This window comes from Cetorhinus maximus, chromosome 16 (genome assembly GCF_964194155.1).
Source record: "Cetorhinus maximus chromosome 16, sCetMax3.hap1.1, whole genome shotgun sequence".
Taxonomy (NCBI): domain Eukaryota; kingdom Metazoa; phylum Chordata; class Chondrichthyes; order Lamniformes; family Cetorhinidae; genus Cetorhinus; species Cetorhinus maximus.
The window spans coordinates 29,346,240-29,362,013 of record NC_135894.1 but is presented as its reverse complement, the minus strand read 5'-3'; the positions used below and the strand labels follow the sequence as shown (position 1 = coordinate 29,362,013).

The 15,774-nt window shown below is 43.0% G+C and overlaps 1 protein-coding gene across 1 annotated transcript in view; it reads left to right on the top strand.

The window, feature by feature from the left end:
- Positions 1-15,774, top strand: part of map7d2b (MAP7 domain containing 2b) — a 213,915-nt gene that overhangs the window by 129,216 nt on the left and 68,925 nt on the right. The window contains exon 8 of the mRNA XM_078559598.1: positions 11,390-11,517. Coding sequence (XP_078415724.1) covers positions 11,390-11,517 — 128 coding nt within the window. The remainder of the gene's footprint in view (positions 1-11,389; positions 11,518-15,774) is intronic.

The following is a 15,774-nucleotide window of genomic DNA, read 5'->3' as shown; positions in this document are numbered from 1 at the left end:
TACAAACTTACTGTTAATAAAGTAAGTAAGTTGGACAGACACCCTATACCAAAAATTGAAGACCTGCAATTTAAGTTGGCAGGTGGAACTGCCATGCTTATCAACAATTGGAATTAGAGAAAGCCTCCCAGAAATTCATCACAATTAATACACATAAAGGGTTGTAAAAATATACCCGTTTGCCTTTTGGTGTATCCTCAGCTTGCACCAAATTCCAGAGAACAATGGAAAGTTTACTGCAGGGACTGCCCCACGTTGTAGTTTATTTAGATGGCATTCTGGTGATAAGACTCACTGAAAAGGAGCATTTGGTAAACTTGGAAGAAGTTTTGAAATGTTTTTCACAGGCGAGAGTGCGTTTGAAAAGAAAGAAAAGTGCACGTTCCAAGCGAAAGAGGTAGTTTAATTAGGTCACAGGGTAGATTCACAGGGCCTCCACCCAGCTGAGGAAAAAGTTAGAGCCATTAGAGAGGCACCAGCGCCAAAGAACTTCTCTGAGCTCAAATCATTCTTGGGGGTAATCAGTTACTATGGACGCTTCTTGCCTAATTTGTCGACAGAACTGGCAGCCCTGTAGTACCTACTCAAGGAAAACCAAAGTTAGTCTTGGCAAACGCCACATAAAGAAGCTTTCACAAAGGTGAAACAGCTGTTACACTCATCCACCCTATTAGTACATTTTGACAAAAGAAAAGAGTTTTGACATGTGACGCACCACCTTATGGAGTGGGAGCAGTGCTCTCCCATTGAATGGATGATGGCTCAGAACGACCTATTGGATATGTATCAAGGACGCCCAACACAGTGGAAAAGGGGTACTCACAGATAGAAAAAGAAGGCCTGTCAATCATCTTTGGTGTTAAGAAACTTCACCAGTATGTACACAGCCGTCATTTTACTACCGTTTCAGACCACAAGCCTTTGCTAGGATTGTTCAGCAAGGACAAGGCTATACCACCCTTAGCCTCAGCAAGAATACAGAGATGGGCATTGATCCTGGCAGTGTATGTGTATACTTTCATCCACAGGCCTGGAAATCAGATTACAAACGCTGATGCACTTAGTCGTTTCCTTTTGAAAGAAAACGATGAGGATATTCCAGTTCCTCTAGCTCGTTTTATTATTGAACTTATTAGATTCATCCCCGGTGTGTGCTAGACAGATTAGAGATTGGACAAGTCGAGACCCAGACTTATCCAAAGTACAAGTACAGGTTCTTCACAGTTGGTCGCAAGAGCAGGAATCTGACAAAATGAAACCGTATTTTCACAGAAGATATGAGGTAACCTGCCAGGAGGCTATCTTATTGTGGGGAGCTCCAGTGATTGTTCCTCCAAAAGGACGAAAGCCATTGTTGACTGAACTGCATAGTGCCATCCAGGTATTTCTCGAATGAAGACCATAGCATGCAGCTATTTATGGTGACCTGGAATGGATGGGGAAATAGAGAGCTTAGTGAGAAGTTGTATGCAGTGTCAGCAAGTGCAAAAGTTACCTCCTACAACTCCATTACAATCTGTGGGAGTGGCCAGGAAGGCCATGGGTGCGATTATATATTGGCAATGGGGGACCTTCTCTGGGAACAATGTTTCTCCTGATTGTTGACGCTCACTCAAAATGGATGGACATATATGAGGTGAAGTCACCAACATCTTCTGCGACAAATGACGAGCTACGTCAAAGTTTTGCTATCAATGGACTACCAGAAGTCATCGTATCAGATAACGGCACGGCATTTATGAGTGCTGAGTTACAACGGTTTATCAGCCTCAATGGTATCACTCTTGGTAAAAACTTCACTAGCCGAGAGAGCAGTTCAAATATTCAAAATTGGCATGAAGAAATTAACAGGAATCTCCATTGCAACCAAGCTAGCACGTTTTCTTTTCCATATAGGACCACCCCATGACAACAGATATCACACCTTCTGAATTCTTGATGAAACGCTGTCTCAGAATGAGATTGAGCTGAATAACGCCGAATTTAGGAAGGGAAGGTGTAAAGGAGTCTGGGAAGTCAGAAACTGGACATGACTGGCATAGTCCTGACAGAAAGTTTACCAGAGGAGAGATGGTATACGTGAAAAATTTTGGAGAAGGATCCAGATGGTTATCAGGTGAAAGTGGAAGACCGAGTCACACAGAGACATATAGATCACATAAGGAGGAGAGAAACAAAGTGTCAGGAAATAATTCCCCAAGTATTCACAATTCTGCCAGCATCTCCAGTTGAAAGAACTCAACCGAGTACAGATATGTCTGAAGGGTCGGTTATACATGTAAGAGTCGAGGAAACAGATTTGCAGGTGCCCACCGAAGAACCTGATGTTTGAATAACACCAGAAAAGCAGGTTCCCGACAAAACACCTGAAGTTGTGGAGCTGAGAATTTCTACACACGTAAGGAAACCCCTAGAAAGGCTGAACTTGTAAATTACTTATCTGTGTAAATAATTTGATATTTGAGAAAAATTGTAATTGTAACTGTAAAAAAGTATTTCTGAGTAAAGGGGGAGGGATGTGGTAATCTGATGTGTAATATAGCTTTAAGAAGAATGTATATTGGAAGATCACATGATCTTAGTATCCAATAGCAGAGTAGCGCAGGCTACCTCAGTAGTCAGTAGGAGTAGTGTAGAGTTAGAGTCTGTAATGTAGAGACAGAGTTTGAGTTGCAAGCACACAAGTGTAACTGCTGAGTTCCTTTGTAAATAAATAGAATGTGTTCTACATAAGAACCGTCTACTGATTTACTCTGTCAATGGTACCAACTCGGCCATGTGTGCAGCCCGGATCCATTAGCCTAACTAAACTAAGGACCAGGATCCAACAGATACTATACGGTACTCTCTACTACATATGGGGTCACCTGACCTGGGAGTTGAAGGTCAGATAGCACAAATTGGAACCTGTCTTGATAGAATTCAGTTACTGCAGATATGTGTTCATGTTAGGAAAATGTGTTGGCAATAAAGTTAGCTCAGCTACAATGTTGGCGTATCATTGTGTGTATCATTAAAACAAAAAAACAAGACAGGCTTTGTCACTTTGTTAGTGACTTCCCATTTCTCGATCCAGAGGATGTCTGCGGGTAGATCTTCCTCAGGAAGGGTGCTCCATATGGGGCACTGAGTTGGAAGGCGGGCAGTAGATCGGCTGAAAGGTCATCATGCAGTGGGAAGTGAGGCGCAGTACTGATGGTTTCAATCAGCTTGTAGGTTTTCGCCAGTCAGTCCATGTGTGGGGGAGTGATGTTGGCAGGGAGAGGAAGCCAGATAAATAAATGATCAACAGTATATAATTGGGGAGAAGTACAGTAGTTTAAGTATGGAATAATTACTTTAAAACCCTTTAAGAGTCATCGCTAGCACAAATATTGATTTGTAAAACCATTGTTCTTTGTAGATGAGTAGTTGGAGTGCTACAGACTTGAACAATTAATCATTTAGAAAGAACTTCAATTACTTATTAAAATCATTGATCGTTATTTGCCTGACATTACAGTGGAGGGTTTAACAGGGTTTTCTAAATCTTTTGAATTAAATGTCTAATAGACTTGGTTTTTCCCTTAACAAAATATCAATAGTCTAATCAGGGAGACAGAAACAGTCTCAGTGTAACCTTGAGTTTCTCAAGTGTTGGTCAGGCCTGTTGCGTCTCTGGTTCTTCAGAAATACTCTTACCCGTGTCTACAGCTTCAGCTCCTCCACATGGTTCCTGTAAAATACCAGGTAGTAATGTGCAGACCGATGGCTAACAGCTACTGCCACACAGGAGCAAGGGGCTTTGTCAGAAGATAATCAACGCTGTTTGTGGGCACAAATGCCTGTCTCTCAGACCTGGCCTAGCCAAGCTCATTTACTATATTGCCATTGCCTATCTTATGGTCTCATACCTGGGGCCTCATCTGTCAATGACATTAAGGTTTATTTTTCTCCAGTTATGTACAAAGACATTTTAAACATTTCATTAGTGATTTCAGCTTTATATATCCTGAACATGTTCTGTGTAATGGCACTTGCCATTTTACTTCTAAATTTTGTAAGTTTCAATTTTAAATAGCAGTACACTCATCTTAATTGCAAATACATTTCTGTTCTACAGTAGACCTTACTAATCTGGTACTTCTCGTACTTACTAAGTAAACATCATTTTTCCTTCAGCGGTAACCATTCGTGAAGCCTGGCACTAACTGCGTTCAAGCTTTTCTTTCAATGTTTTTGTTTAAACTGTTACCCACTTTCAAAATGGGCACATGGGCCAATCAGGCCACAGCTAGACGTGGCTCAAGTCCTGTATGTCACATTGGGAGACTCACTGGTTCACATGTGGATGCTCCATCTTGGATTGCGGAAGAGGAACGGTTAAAAGCTCGATGGTTGATACCTGCTATTGTGTCATGAAGGCAGCTGTGGATTATTCCAGTGTCGTCCAATACATTAGCCAGCAGTCACAACTGGCCAGTTGGAAATCCAGATGTGGTTAATAGCATTTCTGATTAGCAAACAATGAGTGATAGACACAGCACTAAGTGTGTGACCTTGACACTCATTCACATAGCATATGCGAGTGATTTTTAAACTTTTGTGTGTTTGTTGGTATGATAGAGGAAAAGCAGAATGTTATTTAATTGTGTGGCTGCTTCACTCCCTTGGTCACTGAATGGCGATAGATGTTTGTTCAGTAAATGTACATGTATTGTGTGTAAGGTGATTTCCACTAAAATGAGTGCATGTGGCTAAAACAGTATTACTGTAGCATCACCTGGGACATTTCAGTGATTCCTGTTGGACAAGACTGGACTTGTGTGCATGTGTCACCTGTTTCATCACAAACCTGAAGAATTTTGTATGCCAATTACTTTATATGAAGATGAAGGAGGAGAAAATTATTGTTTCATACTTTCCATTGTTTTTAAACAATGAAATAATGAATATTGCTCTTCTGTCATTTGACTTTAATTTTGAGTTTTATCCTTTAATGATTCACGCTTTTCTTTCATCTTGACATAATTTACTTCATTTGCTTCAATCTAGCAGTTCACTGCTGCTTTCACATTGTCCCTCGGAGAATGTTATCTGCTGCTTGCTGACCACTGCACGTTCCTTAACTTGTCAGGTTTTGTCATATTGTTCCACCTATCATTCAGGTAAATGACAAAAGGTTCAAAGGTCAAAACGTGGAGTGTTAATCCAGCTTTGGTCCCCCAAAACTCTCGCTTTTAAACTTAAGCATTTCAAATGTTGCTTTATGATCGTTGCTCACTGAATATGTTTTATATGTTTCAAAGAATTGATCATTTAAAAACTGCTCAGTCAAACTGTTAATGCGTATTTGATCGAAGAGGGCTCCAAGAGCTTAATGCATTTCTAAAGTGTTTATCTCATGATCCTAATGTATACATGAAAAATATTGGCCAGCTAAATGTCAGGGCAGGCAGGAATGTGGAGTTGAGGTTACAGTCAGGTCAGCCATGATCTTGTTGAGTGGTGGAGCAGGCTCGATGGGCTGAGTGACCTACTCATGCTCCCAATTGCATGTTTGTATGTTTTTGGAGACCAAATTGGGAGATTTTCCCTCTTCTCTACGATTAAAGGTTAGCAATTGCAGAATCCCAATAAAATGCTTCTTAGAAAATCCAGAAGAGAGAGAGGGTTTTAGGTGGTAAAAATGTGTGAGACTTTAAACAGATTCCAGAAGCCCATTACTTCATTCAGCTTATCATGTCAACCACAGGGAAGGATCCATGACTTCCCAGTATTCCAAGACCACAAGCGACTTATTTTCAAAATCAAGTGCAAATAATTGAACAAACTAAAGCTTTTCAAATATTTAATGCTAAATTGGTACTTTTGGAATGTAGCTAAAACTCTCAGTCGACAGTGTGTTCGAATATAAAATGCACTCAAAAATGCTGTATGAACATTTATCCACCAATATTAAGATATATTAAAGGAAAATATAACAAAGAATGTCTTCAATTACATGCTGATTATGATGGGATGGTAGCACAATGGCTGTGTTACTGGACTTATAGTCCAAAGACCTGGACTAATGAGCAGGTGATATGGGCTCAAATCCCACCATGGCAGTTGGAAATTTAAATTCAACTATATAAATCTGGAATAAAGGGCTAGTAGCATTAATGGTGATCAAGAAACTAGTTGTAAAATTCCATCTGGTTCAATACTATCCTCTAGGGAAGAATATGCTGTCCTTGCCCGGTCTGGCCTCTCCGGGATGACATGTTGAATCTTAATTGCCCTCTGAAATGGCCTGGCAAACCATTCAGTTGTTTAAGAAGGCAGCTCATCTCCACCTTCTCAAGGGCAAGTAGAGATGGTGGCATTACCAGCAATGCCCATGACCCATGAATGAATTTTTAAAAATCAATTTATGTGACTTATTTAGTTGAACATGCATTTTAAAAATGCCTTTGCGAAATGTGAACAGTTTACAATGTTCTTGTTGCAAGAGTTACTGATGGGTAACACATCAGACAATTACTATCTAAGTGATACTGATTCGATTGCAATCAGACTGCAACATTCCACAGAATGTACCATGCCACCTAAATTTGGCACAGGTTGAGATAGTTGTAGAAAAAAAAACAAAACTTAAGGGATTTTTAAAAAATCATTTAACAGCAAGTGGGCATTGCTGGCTAGGCCAACATTTTTCTTTCCCATCCCTAATTGCCCTTGAGAAGGTGGAGATGAGCTGCCTTCTTGAACCGCTGCAGTCCATGTGGTGTAGGTACACCCACAGTGCTGTTAGGAAGGGAGTTCCAGGATTTTGACCCAGTGACAGTGAAGGAATGGCGATATATTTCCAAGTCAGGATAGTCAGTGACTTGGAAGGAAACTTCCAGGTGGTGGTGTTTCCATCTATCTGCTGCCCTTGTCCTTCTAGATGGTGTAGTGGTCGTGGGTTTGGAAGGTGCTGTCTAAGGAGCCTTGGTGAATTACTGCAGTGCATCTTGTAGATAGTACACACTGCTGCCACTGTGTGTCGGTGATGGAGGGGGTGAATGTTTGTGGATGGGGTGCCAATCAAGTGGGCTGCTTTGACCTGGATGGTGTCAAGCTTCTTGAGTGTTGTGGGAGCTGCACTCATCCAGGCAAGTGGAGAGTATTCCATCACACTGCTACCTTGTGCCTTGTAGATGGTGGACAGGCTTTGGGGAGTCAGGAGGGGAGTCAGGAGGTGGGTTACTCGCCACAGGATTCCTAGCCTCTCACCTGCTCTTGTATGGCTAGTCCAGTTCAGTTTCTGGTCAATGTACCTGAAACACTTGGACCTTTTTAAAAATTAATCAAATGCTCTACTATTAAGCTGAATTCATCACTCCCTCTCCTGAAAATGAGTTAGTTGAGGCAGTAACTATTCAATCAGAGCATCACGTGTAGTAAGTCAATCAATTCTGGTAGTCGCTGATATAAGCGACCCAGAATTTACTGGGAAAATATGGCGAGTTTAATCAGCATGTCATAATTAGTGTGCTAATAGCTCACACTAATAATAACAGTAACTCACACTAATTTTTTTGGGTATTTTCCGAACATACAAACATAAAAAAATAGGAGCAGAAGTAGGCCATTCGGCCCCTCGAGCCTGCTCTGCCATGCAATACGATCATGGCTGATCTGTTTGTGTATCAAATTCCACATTCCCATCTACCCCCAATAACGTTATTCTCTTGCCTAACAAGAATCTGTTTACCTTCCCCTTAAAAATATTCAGTGACTCCACTGCCTTCTGAGGCAGAGAGTTTCAAAGTCGCACAACCGTCTGAGAGAAAAAAATTCTCATCTCTGTCCGAAAAGGGTGACCCCTAATTTTAAAACAGTGCCCCTTAATTCTGGACTCACCCACAAGAGGAGACACCCTTTCCATGTCCGTCTTGTCAATACTGTTCAGGATCATATATTTGTCAATCAAGTGACCCCTCACTCTTCTAAACTCCAGTGGAAGCAAGCCCAGTCTGTCCAATCTTTCCTCATAAGACAACCCACTCATTCCAGGTATCAACCTAGTAAACCTCCTTTGAACCACCTCCAATGCATTTACATCCTTCCTTAAATAAGGAGACCAAAACTGCACATAGTATTCAAGATGCGGTTTCACCAAGCCCTGTATAACTGAACATCCTTAATTTATGTCCAATTCCTCTCGTGATAAAGGATAGCATTCCATTAGCCTTCTTAATTACTTCTTGTTCCTGCATACTAACCTTTTGTAACTCATGCACTAGAACACCTAGATCCCTCTGCACCTCAGAATTCTGTAGCCATTCTCCATTTAAGTAATATTCTGCTTTATTATTCTTCCTGCCAAAGTGAACAACTTCACATTTTCCCACATTATACTCCATCTACCATATTTTTGCCCACCTAAGCAACCTACCTATATGCATCTGCAACCTCCTTATGCCCTCTTCACAACATACTTTCCGACCTATCTTTGTGTCATCTTCAAATTTAGCTTTCATGCCTTCGCTCCCCTCATCTAAATCATTGATGTAAATTGTAAAATGTTGAGGCCCCAGCACAGACCCCTGCGGGACTCCACTCATCACATCCTATCAATCAAAGATCCACTTATGCATACTCTCTGTTTTCTGCCAGCCAGCCAATCTTCTACCCAGGCTAATATGTTAACTCCCTACACTACGAGTTTTTATTTTCCACAATAAGCTTTGATGTGGCACCTTATCAAATGCTTTCTGGAAATCCAAGTACAGTATGTCTACAGACTCCCCTCAATCCACTGCACATGTTACTCCTTCAAAGAATTCTAATAAATTGGTTAAACATGATTTCCCTTTCACAAAACCATACTGACTCTTCCCGATTACCTTGAGTTTCTCTAAGTGCCCCAGCTATAACCTCCTTAATGATCAATTCTAACGCCTTCCCCACGACAGATGTCAAGCTAACTGGCTTGTAGTTTCCTGTTTTCTGCTTCCCTCCCTTCTTGAATAGAGGGGTTATATTTGCTACTTTCCAATCTGATGGAACCTTTCCAGAATCAAGGGAATTTTGGAAAATTAACACCAACGCATCTACTACCTCATTAGCCACCTCTTATAAGACCCTAGGATGAAGTCCATCAGGACCCGGAGACTTGTCAGCCCACAGCTCCATCAGTTTGCTCAGTACCACTTCCCCAGTGATTGTAATTTCACCAAGTTCCTCTCTCCCTTCCACCTCCCGATTTACAGCTATTGCTGGAATGTTTTTTGTATCCTTTTGCCATTGTTACTCAGTTAATCCAATCTTTCCCCTTATTTTTCTTTCTGTTTCCAAGCTTGAATCTTATTAATTCTGTTTCCTACCCCACCATTCCTCTTTTTTCTCTCTCAATCCTTTAACCTCATTGCTAATGCAATAGATTCTTGGTCCCACCATTCACTAAGTTCTCTGGTGCTCTGTTGTCCTCACTACAGCATTATCAGCTCACACTGCCAGCAAGTTGCAACACAAAAATAATATGATTGGAAGGCGAAGAGGAAACATCTAATTTGGGGTGCTCACTGACAGATGCCTCAGTCTAGCTAATTTTGGGTTGTTGCTACTGCAGCAACTGTTACCTGAGCTTGAATTGCAATAAACGTTGGAGGTTTTGTCAATTTGCAGCCAGCCAGACAGAGGCCACGTCCTCATATTCAGATCTCTGTAAAGCTCAGAGAATAATCAGATAATAATGGTGGAGGAAAGGAATGTTTCAAAGCGCCATCAGCTAATTTTGATCTTAGAAAATACAAACCTGCTGGGCACAGATAAAAGAGATACAAAGGCAGCAATCTAGATTTGAATAAGAGGGTAATCTGTGTCTTAAAAGTTCAGCACAGCTGTAGAAGATGTACATACATATGGTGTATGATATTCATAGAATAGCTACACAAAGTCACATAGAACCGAAAGCACAAGAACAGGCCATTCAGTAGAATGGGATTATGCTCCACACCAGCCTCCTCCCACTTTACTTCATCTCACCTTATCTATATATCCTTCTATTCCTCCGGCTGTATTTTAAGTGCCCCACCACAGGTCTCTTTCCCCCGGGGCCTGGGCACACAAAATGAGGTGGGCACCCACCCCACCTGCCCACTCCCAAGCTCACCCCATTAATAATGGGGGCGCTGAAAACGGCAGCCTGCCCACCATATTTAAATCAACAATTAAGGGTAAATTAGGCTTGTTATCAAGCCAGTTGACCCTGATAATATGCTGCCCACACCATAAAATGTTTGGCATGATCAGGGCAGGAGCACCGGGCCCGATTTTTAACCTCGAGTTGTTAAAGGGTGGGGAGGAAGGGGATGTCACTCCTCAAGGGATGTCCTTTGCCGATCACGGGACAGCTCCCTCTTAGGTTGAAACCCTCCCTCCACCTCCCCCTTCCTTTCCTCCCTTAAACCCACCCCCTCCACCCTCCCACCCATCTCGCTAGCCTACTCAAAACCTCTTGGCCCAAGACCCTGGACTAACCTGCTCTGGGGATCCAAGGCCTAGGGGTCCTTCCTTCTCCAGCAGTCCCAGCAGCAGCCGCTGACGCCTCCCTGGTGCTGCTGGGACTGATGGAACATGGCTGGTAGCTCCAGGGGGCGGGACTTTGGGGCAGAAGTCCCACTCAGCCTTCATTAGTTTGCTTCGCAGCGCTTTATGGCGGCGGAGCGGGTTGGCATGGAGCGTGTCACCTCCACACGTGGTTTCTGGGGTGGGGGGAGTGCTGTTCACCCCCTCCCCCTGTATTGTTCAGTCCCTCGTGTTTATCTAGCTTCCCCTTGAATGTATCTGTGTTATTCACCTTGGAGTGGCAGAGGGAGGGGGGGATAGGCAGGGGAATGGGACTAACTAAGTTGGACAGGGGAGTGGAGTAATTCTTACAAAGAGCCAGCACAGACACAATGGGCTGAATCACCACCTTTTGTTCTGTAACCTTTCTATGGCTCTACAACTACTCCATGTAGTGGCTTCTTCCACCTTCTCATCGCTATTTAGGTAAGGAAGTTTTTCCTGATTGGATCTCTTGGTGACTATCTTATATTGATGGCCCCTAACCCTGGTGCCTCCTACAAGTGGAAACATCATCTCTGTATCTACCCAATTTTAAAGGCCTCTATCAGGTCACCCCTCAGTCTGTATTTTTTAATATAATATGGAGACTGGAACTATTCACCGCACCCTAAGGGGAATCTAGCCAAGATTAATTGCCTAACATGAAAACACCGATACGCACTGTTGTGGTGGCAGTTCACTTTTAGCCTGTTCTAGCCAGTAAACGTATTCTAACATGAATCTCCATTTCTTTCCTCGTTCTATATACTCTTTTGCTCTTTTCTTATAAACTTTAACTCTTTAGTGTCCCATCTCTGCCCTCGTCTAGCCTCAGATAGCCCCCACAAGACCAATTTCACATCTACGCTCAGCCCAAGTGGAGACAGTCTGAATACAGCCGGAATCTCCAGCTCACCAGGAGAGACAAAAGGGACACTGGCATCAGAACTTCAACAGGTAGCGAAAAGAATGATGAAGTTATTGATGAAGCTCAAAAATGAATAACATTGCTTATTGGAGATATCTTTTCATTTATTGGTAAAATCCACATGATGTTCTTATTTATTTTGTATAGTCAAATGAAGTTGTTGCTATCAGTCACACTATGACTCAGTAAAGACTTCATGTGATAGTGTTTACAAAGAAAGTTCTATTCTTCAATTAATCTTAGTTGTAATTAACTCTTTAAAACTCCAAAGACCTGTGTGTAAAATCATGGGTTATATGACATGTGCATATAAAGGCCTGATCTGGTTTCCTATTTGAGCAAATAAAGCCCGGAATTAATCAGGGACCTTTTATACATTGCCTCTAATCCAGCCCTGTTGAGCCTTATTTAGTGTGTAGTAGGTTTCTGGGCCCCACCCTCTCCCCAACCCCCACTACCTGCCCCCAATGCCCCTATTGATGAAGAATGATGACGAATGTTGCATTAGCTCTAATAGGTAACAAAGCACCATAACGTTGGACATCCAAAGTTCTGTCAAGGGATTATGGTTTATTTCATACAAGACGCAATCTAGTGTCAGGGGTTTGGATGATACCAATGAGTCAAGTATTGAGAATCAAGCCTTCAACTGGCAAAGTTCATTTATCAGCATTTAACATTCTGGTACTTATTTTAAAAGGATTAAGACTCATGTAAAATACCACACGTAGAAGTGTAATATGATGCTTTGAGCCTCTGCCCCCTCAGTAGATGTACACAATCCTGTGGCACTGTTCAAAAAGAACAGGGGCATTCTCCCCAGCGTTCTGGCCAACTCAATTCAAATAGATTGTCAGATCGTTATGACAGTGCTGTTTGTGGGATCTTGCTGTGTGCAAATTGGCTGTCACAATTCTGACATTACAACAGCGACTACACTGAAAAAGTGCTTCATTGGTTGTAAAACATTTTATGACCTCCCAAGGTTGTGAAAGGTGCTATATAGATGCAAGTCCTTATTGTCCTAATATCATCAATTGGACTTTCTAACCATATTGTTAAAACTCATGACCTGAATCCTAAATTGGAATGACTTCCTTGAATGTTTTGCGTTTCCAAAACTGTTGAAAGGATATTTAGCTGATGGTGAATTTTCTGTGTGGTATTTAACATTGTGCTTCTGTTGCTAATCCTGGGTGACAGAAAACCTGAAGGAATATTGATAGGACCAGTTTTTTTTTAATTGCAGGAGAATTCATTATCTTATATACATTGGAGTATTGTGTCCAATTCTAGACACCAAACTTTAGGAGAGATGTGAAGGCAGTAAAGAAAGTGTAGAAAAGATTCACGAGAATGGTTCTGGGGCTGAGAGACATCAGTTCCGTGGTAGATTGGAGAAGCTGGGACTGTTCTGCTTGGAGAAGAGAAGGTGGAGAGGAGATTTGATAGAGGTGTTCAAAATCTTGAGGGGTTTGGACAGAGTAGATAGGGAGGAACTGTTCCCATTGATGGGAGGATTGAGATCTAAAGGACACTGATTTAATGTGATTGGCAAAAGGATGAAAGGCGACAAGCGGAAAAACTTTTTTATGCAGCGAGTGGTTAGGATCTGGAACGCACTGCCTAAAAATGAGGTGGAGGCAGCTTCATTCGAGGCATTCAAAAGGGAGTTGGATTGTTATCTCAAGTGAAAACATTTGCAAGGCTACAGGGAAAGAGTGAGACTGGCTGAGTTGTTCTTGCAAAGAGCCAACGTGAGCATAATGGGTTGAATGGCCTTCCTCTGTGCTGTAACCTTTAAACAATTCTGAAATTATTCATTTGATAATAGAATCAGAGTGCAGTCGGCAGAGAGTTAGAGGGTAATTATCTGAGCATTTGGGCTGAACGTTATGTTCCGAAAATGGGACTGTTTTAGTCCCGTGGCAGCATAATATCCAGCATGGTGACATTGGGCTGCGAACACAACCTCATCACGCCAGTCAGCAATAATATGGTGGCTGCACGGGCTCCAAAATAGGGAGCTCACCACCACTTTGAAATAAGCAAGTAATGATTGTTTAAGCTTATTAGCAATCCAATTGACTGCAATTATACATCCCTGATGCTATAATACGTCGCCTGCATGTGAAACATGCCAAGTAGGAACCTTTGTTTTTTTCATAGTTAGTGAAAGGCATGGATATAAAAGCTAACGGTGGGTTTATACCCTACTTTAGCAGGTGAGGCTTTACACTGGCAAATCTGTGAAGTGCATGAATTCCTGGTCAGTATCAGGGCTATCGATCATTACACTGCCTTCAAAATGATGGACACTGTAATATAAGATCACTACAGCATTGTTGCTGAGCCCAATATAGGCTTAGGAAGAGAGGAGGAAGAGAAGGAGATGGAGGAGTCCAGTTGAAGAGGGGCAGGAGCCATAACAAGTGGATGAAGGAGGCCAGCCTGCTGAGGAGTGAGGGGCTGCTGAGGGCAGGATGCAGGAGGTGCAGAGGCCATAACCTGCCAATTGTGTATAGAGTTCAGAAGTGTCTGGGGGACAGTGCCTGCAGAGACTTCACTTCTCGCAAACCACGGTGACATCTCTATGTGACATGCTAGATATAGAGATGACATCCAGCTGTAGGGGAGGGGAGGTGGGGTGGTGACATCTAATGCCTGTGGCATTGAAAGTCATGCTGGCACAAAACGTTTTTGCATCTGGGTCATTTCAGGCTGCCTGCGGAGACCAGAACGGTGTGACCCAGCCCTGCAGCTCACCACTACATTAAGGTGTTTACAGATGCCATGTTTCACAGTACAAAGCAGTTCATTGCCTTCACCACTGGCAACATCAGTCAGATGGAAAGAGCCAGAGGCTTTGTGGACATGGAAGGTTCCCCAAGGGTGCACCCATCTCACCATCAAAGCACCAGCAGGACATCCAGGGGTGTTCATTATCCCAAACATCTACCGCTCAATCACATAGTCTGCGACCACCAGCAGCACTTATTTCAGGTATGTGCATGACCTGTACACCCTCAAGAACTCTCAGGTGCCAGGAATGTTTAGTGGGAAGGACACAATGGAAAGGTGGCTGCCGGGTGACGAAGGGTACCCTCTGAAGAAGTGCCTCATGACACCTGTATGAGGCCCCAGGACTGACCCTGAGCACTGATATAACGCGAACCACTCAACGACCAGGGCCATCATTGGGCAAACCATTGTTCTGTTCAAAATGAGGTCTCTGCAGTACGTGCCATTGAGAATGTTCCTCCTGGTGGTTGCTTGTACACTTCACAACCTGCCACTACAGGGAGGGAATCTCCTCTCACAGGATGAGCCAAGGGGGACAATCCATTCCTCCAGAGGAAGAGGAGGTTGAGCTGCCACAGCCAGATGTGGAATGCCCAGCCAGGGAGCATCTGGATGGGTGTTGGACTCGGGAGGCATTAATCCTGAGAAGATTCCAATAGTTCAGTCTATCCAAAGATTTTTTTTAAAAATTCATTCACGGGATGTGGGCTTCGCTGGCTGGGCCAGCATTTATTGCCCATCCCTAGTTTCCCTTGAGAAGGTGGTGGTGAGCTGCCTTCTTGAACCGCTGCAGTCCATGTGGTGTGGGTACACCCACAGTGCTGGTAGGGAGGGGGTTCCAGGATTTTGACCCAGTGACAGTGAAGGAACAGCGATATTTTCCAAGTCAGAGTGGTGAGTGACTTGGAGGGGAACTTGCAGGTGGTGATGTTCCCATGTATCTGCTCACCTTTACCAGTGTTTCCTCCTCCTACCCACCCCCATCATAAGAAAACCAATTTGTCATCTTGGACAATCACAAACATCCAAACTCTGTCACTCCTTTAAGTGCGCATGAATACACATTCAAATAAGACCATCAATGGAGTCCATCTCGATGCATTCTCGCACAAAGTAAATAAACCAGTGATCTTCTCGAGAACGTTCAAACATGACGTAATTTACGTACCTAGTATCTGAGTAACATTTGCCCACACATCCCACCTTTAACGGCCTATTGGGCGAGCAGCCCACCTTCCATGAACCCTGTTGGCCTACAACCCGCCTGGTGTCAGTTAATTGGCTGATTATCGTATTATCTAACATTGCTTAAAGGCGGGGGCTGGGCTAATCCACGTGCTTCCGAATCAGATCCCGCCCACTGCCACGGAATGTAAACTTCATCCCTGTGTTCCTGCTGAGAATCCGTCTCTTTCTGTCTGTAAATGGCATGACAATTCTCCCCAAATTTCCAAATAGCACAAAAACGAAAAGGGCCTTTTAGC